Source organism: Puntigrus tetrazona, chromosome 18 (genome assembly GCF_018831695.1).
Source record: "Puntigrus tetrazona isolate hp1 chromosome 18, ASM1883169v1, whole genome shotgun sequence".
NCBI classification, from domain to species: domain Eukaryota; kingdom Metazoa; phylum Chordata; class Actinopteri; order Cypriniformes; family Cyprinidae; genus Puntigrus; species Puntigrus tetrazona.
The window spans coordinates 25,653,552-25,662,955 of NC_056716.1; the positions used below are offsets into that span (position 1 = coordinate 25,653,552).

The 9,404-nt window shown below is 39.6% G+C and overlaps 1 protein-coding gene across 1 annotated transcript; it reads left to right on the forward strand.

Annotated features, from left to right (window-relative positions):
* The first annotated feature begins 3,092 nt into the window (after window positions 1-3,092).
* Window positions 3,093-8,879, forward strand: cbln1 (cerebellin 1 precursor). The gene is made up of 3 exons (XM_043264112.1): window positions 3,093-4,342; window positions 4,776-4,895; window positions 7,765-8,879. Exons 1-3 carry the CDS (start codon window positions 4,088-4,090, stop codon window positions 7,960-7,962), a joined length of 573 nt encoding a protein of 190 aa, XP_043120047.1. The 5' UTR covers window positions 3,093-4,087; the 3' UTR covers window positions 7,963-8,879.
* The last annotated feature ends 525 nt before the right edge of the window (window positions 8,880-9,404 follow it).

Here is a 9,404-nt window from a genome sequence, read left to right on the forward strand (position 1 = left end):
CCATCCTGTTTGCTAGCAAAATTCAAAATCAGATTGGAATTTAAAATGCATTGTGAAGGGTATACAACCGTACACCTTTCCCTTGCTGACACATAATAAATAGTTTAAAGCGGTGACACCGATGTACACCTTCCCTGTCCTTGTGTGTCCCAGCTGGAGTGGACTCGAGCCAAACTCTTTTAAAATCATATTATCAAATCGCCTACAGGACAGAAACTATATTTCTGACGAGCCACCAACAGGCCGCCAATAACAGACTAATGTGATTTGTCAAATTGCATTTACAGCGCTTTACATTCTTGATTGGATTACCCCCAGCAAAAAAAATTGGTTGCAGTCCTCTCCTAATCAAGTTAATCATCACTTTCACCTCAAAACGTGTAAAATGAAAAGAGAACAAGGTTCATTAAATATACAGTGTGCCAACCTTTAAGTTTTAATATGATTAGTATCAATCTTTCATTTCAGAAAGGGAAACAAGCTTGCAGCAATATCAGTTATGCCTCACAATCCTGTTTGGAATCGAAAACAGTTTAGCTCAGAGGATTATTTGCAGTCAATTGAATCTGTATTTAGTTACAAAACTCCAAAGCCAAGGCACCTCTATGAAAAGCTTGCTTTTTAGTTCTCCATAAACAAACAATAACTAAAGAATGCTTGGAGTTATGGAGGCTCTCAGGGAAAACATGTCATTTGCAGGGTGATAAATATTTTAGTGTGCTAATTACTTTGGTTGTTAACTTCTCCTTTTGAGAACTGAAGTGTTTGCATGCTAATTGTTCTTTAATGACTGTGTACCGGGTAGTCTTACTCTGCTGGGAGGGATATATACTTACCTTGATTTTCTTTTTTTTCATCATTTAGACAGACATGCGTTTTGTTATTATGTACTAGAGGTGCTTTCCCGCACTAGCAGCCAGGCATTGCGAGCCAGCTGGCACCAGCACACATACCGTCACGCCCAACATGTCACTGACACACCTCTCTTTCTCTCCCTGTCTGGATTTCTTTATTTACACCATTCTCGCTTCATGATGCGGGGAGATGGAAGCACCTTAGGCAACAGAATGATGCAACAAGACCTGCGGGATGTGGAGTGTGACAGGACATTCCTCACAGGGAAGCTGTCACAAGACAACATCTGTCCTGACGCTCCACTAACCTGGCTTTCATTGTTCATCTACAGCATCAGGCGAATGTCATTACTTATCACTTATCTATCTATCTATCTATCTATCTATCTATCTATCTATCTATCTATCTATCTATCTATCTATCTATCTATCTATCTATCTGTCTGTCTGTCTGTCTGTCTGTCTGTCTGTCTGTCTGTCTGTCTGTCTAACTATCTATCCATTCGTCTGTCTGCCTGCATACTCCGTGATGGGGCAAATGACATGGGGCAGGTTATGAATGTGCTACTTTGGGCCTACAGTCATTGGTACTTATGGCTTTCTGTTATTTTGAATATTTAAAGTCTTAAGACGTTTTTTTTTTTTCGTATTTATAACCACCAAACTCAAAAATGAGAGGAACAAATTAATTCAAAAGCAGAGACCAAAAAATAATAAAAAATAACAAATAACAAATATCCATGCTGCTTATAAATCTTTGCCTTGCTTTTCATTTAGGTTTTTAGGGTTTTGGTTCAGTTTTCTCAATCCACTGAATGCATTGAATGTATAGTTGCATTGTGTAACATTCAGTGCCACTTTGATTTTATTTATTTATTTTTGTATACTTTTAAGGCAGAATTTAAACTTTTCAATTTTAGTGTTTTTTTTTTTTTTTTTAACAGAGAACCACTGCAGTCTTGTGGGTGGCTGACCTCACTAAAGCTGCGCCTACAGCTCATCATCTCTTCTTTAGAACATTTCTTTGGATAAAATGAATAGGTGACTTGCTGACTCCAGACCAGCATGCTATCCACTCCTGTTGAGATATATAGCTATAGCAGTGAGATACATGTGGTGAGATACTGTTTATTCTCTTTGCTTCCACCATAACAGTAGGTGTCCATACAAAAGGTGCACACAAAATACCTGTGACTCAACAAATATATACATATATACATATATATATATATATATATATGTATATGTGTATATATATATATATATATATATATATATATATATATATATATATATATATATATATATATATATATATATATATATATAGGTCTGGTACTTCAGGTCTGGTACCAAACAAAAACTGTTCTCCTTTCTCCTTGATAGGATGGCATCCAATTTAATGAACTCTTCAGCTCATCTCACGTATTCTTCTGCACGCTTTGTTGTCGCTGTTTCTTTCAAATGTCAAGCTCGTCCTCTGTTCTTGTTTAGCTCGCCATGTCTCTTTTCCTGCTAAAACCTGCTCAGTGATCTCATTTATTAAATGTCATGTAGGAACTGCGCTGGCGCAGAATGAGTGCTGTCAGAAAAATGAGAGTCGCGCGGGCCTCAGCCGCCATATCCCATCAACGTGTTCAAACTCTGGGCGAAATATTATGAGCAACAGCATATGCTCCCTACATTTTGTGGCATATATATCCTAAGCAGGCTTCCCCGTGTATTCACAATGCATCATTCATGAGAAAAATGCGGTAAAGATGGATGGAGTTCTATTACGTCAGTATATTACAGTCAGCTGGAAGTGTAATATGATATTGATTTTGATATCGACTGAATTAACTGGACGAGTTCCATTAGTGTTTTACATTTGTATAAAATAATTTTAAATGTAAAATAAAAAGTTCTCATCCGTGGTTGCCAGAGCTTCAATGTAAAAAAAACAACCTTTCAAGCGTTATAGGAGGCGGTGTGCCTCTGTATTTTACAACTAACTATATGTCTGTTAACATGCAAACCTACTGTAGGCTACTTCAACTATTACAATTTTCTTTGTGAAATATGTATAGCAGATTGTAGAATCTTAAAACATAGGCTAATGATAATCACCATAATTGTACAGACGTTTAAACAAAAGGCCACATTATGACTTTTATTTTTTATATGAAACATTGCAAAAAAAAAAAAAAAAAAAAAAAAAAAAAAAAAAAAGCTCCAGACAGCACAGTAAGACACCACCATGCTTTAAAATTAAATAAGTCAAAACTCGTAAGACCTAATTACCGTAACTCGGCATATTGCAAAAAATATAGCCTAATAAAATGCGATGCGAAAGCTCTTTAATATTTTCTACCAGGAATGTCTTTAGTAGTTTAAACGGTTTCTAGAAACAAAACATAGTCTTCAGACTGTAAACGACATGCTATTGTACTTTTCTGTTAAATACAGTAGTCCTCCCTGCGTAAAGTTGTCTTGTCCATCTGTAGAAGAATGTCTAATCGTCACTGCTGTCGTGAAGTGTCCTTTTCTCAGCCATAGGTGTCCGATAGGGAGCAAAAACAACTTTGTGAACTTCTTCCACCCGGCGTTCGTGAAGACAACCTCCGCTGAGTTTCCTCGCGCGCACAATCCATTCATCTTGAGTAACGTTTTAAGATGGCGCGGAAGAACAAATCGCGTCCTTGTGTCCACTAGAACGATGAAAAAATAACGCGCCCCATTTTCTCAGGATCGGGGTGTCATCCCCTTCTGTCTGCTGAGTAGGGTCCACCTGTAAGATACTTCTTTTGAGGGGTGGGACCCCACCGGCGCTGTCACGAGAAGAGGCGGTCCGTGCACCGGCTTGGAAAAGGATTGGAAAAGTAAAGACCGTCTCCTGCGCTGATTGGGGGCCCGGAGGGGAGAGCGAGGAGGGCGGGAGGATTGCGCTCACGAGCCTTTGTGTTTCACTTCTAATATCTCACATATCAATAATTGAGCGCGCGAGCAGACGGACCCCACGCGCTATGTATTCTACTGCGCGCGAGCTCGGTAAGGGCCTTGATCCGCTTTCAGTCGGCTCTTCCACTACGGACTGAGACGGGAACGAGGGGGAAACTGTTGTAGTTTTGACTTGAACTGTTTGGAAGGACTTGCTTTTACAGTGAGGACAGGTTTGGAGTGGTTTTGGTTTGGGATTTGAGCGCGCTGCGTCTTTGCGAAAAGACTGCTGTTAGGTGCGGAGTGAAGTTGGCATGATGTTGACGTTGGTGCTAGGCGCAGTGTGGTTAGTGTGCCATGCGTACGCACAGAACGAGACAGAACCCATCGTACTGGAGGGGAAATGCTTGGTCGTGTGCGACTCAAATCCCACCTCGGATCCCACTGGGACGGCTCTTGGGATATCGGTGCGCTCGGGAAGCGCCAAAGTGGCTTTTTCCGTGGTGAGGAACACGAACCACGAGCCGTCTGAGATGAGCAATCGAACAATGGTGATCTACTTCGATCAGGTAATTTTTCACTCTGGAAATGGGCACTGATTTTGTTCGATGTTACTTTTCACGCGCTTGCCGGTTGAGAATCGCGGGAGGATGATTTTTGTGTCACGGTTACAAAACCAATGAAATATCACAGCATTTAAACATTTCACTGATATGTGTAGTCTGGGGAGGTGTCACATTCCCTTCCACTTCGTTAAAGGTCAATTACAGGCTAATGGCTTTCAATTATATCTAATAGCTGTGAACTTCTTTTTCGTGTCATAAAACTATTCTCCATCTGCTCTTGTATGTATAATAAATCACGAAATGCTTGAAACGGTTTGCTGCTCTATACCAGCGAACGTCCATTGTAAATCGTCAAGTAAGAACCAAAACTTGAAGTAAAAAGGCGCGATATTGCGTGTTGTTTGACTTCCGTTCTGATGTCTGCATCCTCATTTAGGTACTTGTGAACGTCGGTAGAAGTTTCGACGAGGAAAGGAGCAATTTCTTCGCCCCGCGCAAAGGGATATACAGTTTTAATTTCCACGTAGTGAAAGTGTATAATCGTCAAACGATCCAGGTAAGTGCTCACCAATGTCTTGAGTGTTCTGTGGTGCGCGTGGGACAGTGAAGTGTGTGGGAAAAAATTCGATTTTTTCAGTTGCCTAGAAAGGAACGCTTTCTTTAATGCACTCAATTAGCACGAGATTAACAACCAGCCCAAAAAATTGGCGCGTGGACAAGACTGGCGCGTGTTCAGGACCACGGACAGCGAACGCGCGTGGCAGATTTGCCTCCTGCTTTTGTTGAAGTCTGCGCAGCACAAATAATGAAATAATTCTATATATTATAATATATTTATATATGCGGTGCGTATGAGTATGTGGGCTGTCTTTGGCTAATTAAAGCACAGTCATTGTCTTGTCTCTCAGAGGATTCACAATTACATCCCGTTATTCCGCTCTGATCGAAGACTGATTTAGAAGCCAGTCAAATCACACATTTCCCTATTCATTACTGAAATTCACTGAAACATTGACTAATTGAAGACTGGAGCTGTGTATACGACACACAAACAAATATAAGATGAGACGATACATATATCAAAACCAAAGCTCTAATCCAACAAAATCATTTAATTAGGACAAATATAACACGAACAAGCATTTGAATAGTCTTGCATTGGAGGGCCCATTTAAATGTTTCTTTCTAGCATTTTCACTGGCATTACAGCAATTATATTTGTATCTTATATTTGTATGTACATTTTTTAACAGATACAATGATTCTGCGCACAGTCAGGAGATTTTGGGCTGTTAGGGTGTGCTGTACATGAATTGTGAAAAGGCCAGACTTTTGAGGACTGTGTTTTCAATCAATTCTTTTAAAATAAAAGGTTTGCTTTAATAATGCTCAGTTACTAATGCTTTACTAACTAATTATAACTAGTTCGTGAGTCCAAAACAAACAGAAAAAGTATTTTTTGCGCATATTATCTTCGGCTGATTTTTTTTTCTTCATTTTTCTTTCTTTTCTTTTTTTTTTTTAAACAAAGTTGTTCTCAACTCCTTCCATATTTTTGGCTGGAGTAACACAGCTGACTATGTGTGAAATCCTTTGTTTAGCTGATAGAATAAATATTTTCTTTGTTCTTCTATATTCACTTCACACTTAGTACTTCAAAGAAAACATGAATTCCACTCTGTTGATCTGAGAGGGAGGAGCAGGCCTCTCTATTAGCATGCAGAACATATGATAAACACACACACACACACAAACACAGTGATCTGAAAGACTCCATAAATAATCCAGCAACACACACAGTATCTGTATGGATCTCCGTGAATTGTTTGGAGGTAAAACTGCGTGCTTTGAGTATTCATGTATTTAACTTTTTTTTTTTGCAAAACCTCTGGTTATATACAGTAAATGGTATATTGTGACACATACTAATGTACTTCTGTACTTAAAGGACAAGTCCATCTGACAACATATGTGTCTGATGGGCAAAAGTTTTTTTAAATTCAGATCTGGTTTAGGTATCAAAATCAAGAAATAACATTGCCTATTTAAAATTCAAGTCAGTTGTTTTCATTATAAGTTAATTGTATCATAAAACTCACAAACATGATTTAGTTAATGCATATTTTGCAAGCTTTGGGGATACTGACACAGACTGAGGAGTGTAGCACAATGCGATGCAAATTGTCACAGAAAGTTCTTCTCATGCAAAGCTTGAAGCAACACTTTTCAATAGACAAAGCAGCAGACAGCCATGCATTTGAATATTGATTGCAGATATACTGCCCATATTTTGTGGAGCACAATTCTCTTTGAACCCGCGGATGTGACAGACGGTAATTAAGAAAATTACTCTCTGACCTAAAATAATGACCCTGTGAATAGATATGACAAAGGGGGAGGAAAAACATTTTGTCGTCGCTCATGTCCAACCATTATGTGTGACTGAGACAGGCAAAGGGACTGAGAGAGAGAGAGAGAAAGAGAGGGGGGTTGTCCTCCATCACTCCACTGCGTCATTTGGACAGGAAGCTGTCTGTTGGTTCTGTTAAATGCAGCATTAAATTGTATGTCGAGATCCGTTCGCATTATCTCACATCTCGTTTTCGGGTTCTTCCATAAAATAGTCCATTTATGCTTTACATGGACTTGAAGAATATGGATAGAATCAGAATTACAGAGCCTTAAAGCTGGAGGTTTGTTTTTTCAAAGGTGAAAGGCAGCTGAAAAAACGACATAGAGTGGATGATGATTTTCTCACTTGTGGTTCTGCGAACAAATGCATTGAGTCATGATGAGGGTTTGTTAGTGGTGAGCCTTTTGTGGCTTTTTATCTCTGCGAAAGAGTGATTTCTCATTGTGTAGCAGCGTTTTTGCATATTGATAATGATAGCATCTGATTTTGGTCCATCTGATGGTCACGCACTACATTCAAAGGTGCCTTTCCAATAATCATTTTTTGCGGTATCAAATGTCATTTTCGCTCTTCTTCTGGCTCGGTCTGAAAATGGCTGGCATAGGGAAACAGACACAAATAAAGCAATGTGCCATTTTCATTTCCCCTGGCAAAAGCCCATAAATGCTTTGATCAACTTTTATGATTTCATGGGGAGCTGCCTACTGTATTATCAAGGGGCTTGTCAGCGTGCAAAAGAAAGGCAACAAACATGTATAGATTATGAATATTATTGTTGGTTAGGAGATTAAAACAGGCTTTGATTTATACTAATAACATTACAGTTTCCATATGCCCCATTGGGGGTTTTGCGTGTTATTTTCAGCCAAGCAATACCTGCTTAGCTATTTAGCTCAGTTGGAAAATTCACTTTTCCATTTCTTAAAGCAAAAATACACAGACAAAAAAAAATGACGAGCATAAATACGTCCTTTTGCGCCCCTGGGCTAATCTATATGCTTCCATGTTCCAGGTGAGCCTGATGCACAACGGCTGGCCGGTGATCTCCGCCTTCGCCGGGGATCAAGACGTCACGCGCGAAGCGGCCAGTAACGGCGTTCTGATTCAAATGGAGAAAGGTGACCGCGCCTACCTCAAGCTGGAGCGAGGCAACCTGATGGGCGGCTGGAAGTACTCCACTTTCTCCGGCTTCCTGGTCTTCCCTCTGTAGAGGAGGGGCACGCGATGGAAGGACTATTGCTCTTTAGCTCGCCGGCTTGTGGGAGATAGAAGGGATATGAGGGCGGATGAGAGATAGAATGATAGCGAGAATGTAAAAAAAAAAAAAAAAAACATATAGGAAGAGAAAATTTAGTGTGGCAGGCTCTCAGTCGCACTCACTTTGCTCTGCTGCTTGACTTCAGCTCTGGACAGCCAAAACTTTTTTTTTTTTATTATCCTTATGATAATAATAATATGGAAAGAAAGCATACCGAGGACCGTAGCCCTTCCTACACCCCCCCCCCCGTTTACTCATCCCATCACAATCCACCCTCAAAAGTCATCATCTGCTTTAAGGATTGTCCTACAACAGCCCAGACCCCCATTTCACACTGGTCACATCTTTGTATATTCTCTCCATACGTACATACTGTCTCAAATGCCATTGTCATTCCTCTCAGTCCAGTCGCCCCTTCTTTTCTGGCTTCCTCCAGCTCACCCTTTCTTGTCTCTGAGAGGGTGTCTTTGCGTCTTTGTCATGACAGAAGGATCTCTGAATCCCCACGAAAAGACTGCATACTGGATATATACATATATAAATACGTAAAAAAGTTTCTATATGATTATGATATACTCAACGCCTAACTGAATCTGGTTGACTCTGTATTTCTGTATTTCAGTGTTAATACTTAGTGATTGTGTGTGGATTTTCAGGCTGCTGTCCAACTACCAATGCTTCTTGTTTTTGTTTCGGTCAAAAATGTGGCTAAGATGAAACTATATCAGAAATACTATAAAGTACAAAGTTTTATTATCATTGATTGTAAGATATATGTGAATATTTAGCAGGCAAAATCCTCCCTTTTAATCAGTTAACCATTGTTTTTTTTTTTCTTTGATTCAATAAAAATTAAATGGTACTTTTTATTTTTCTTAATCTGATTCTGTGCTTTTGAAATTTTAAGATTGTCGCCTACAGGTTTTAGAGAGCTAAAATGACTCCTGACAAATCTCTATGTGCGTGTGTGTGTGTGTGTGTGCCACAGAGACACAATGACACACTCTCAGTGTGTCTCATTGTGCTCTCTCATGATGTAGATATGCTTGGCTAGTCTCTCTCTCCCTGTCTCTGTCTCTTTCTCTCTCTACCGGGTGATTGGGGCCTCTCTCTGCTGCACTCAAGGCTCTAATGAGCTCCTGGGGGGAAATTAGCGCTTGCATAATAAGCAAACCCCACTGTTTACACAAAAATCATGTTGCGTGTACATCTTTCCTACTCTTTTTCTTTCGTTTTTTACTTTTGCTTTGTCCTTGAGGCATTTCATTCCATGAAAGGGATTTTTAATCCATGTGATTCTTGGCTTCATTTGATGACAGTCTCCATCATCCCATATTTATTTTAGCTGTACCATGCACAAGAGCTGTAACCAAACTAAAAATAATTGGATAGAA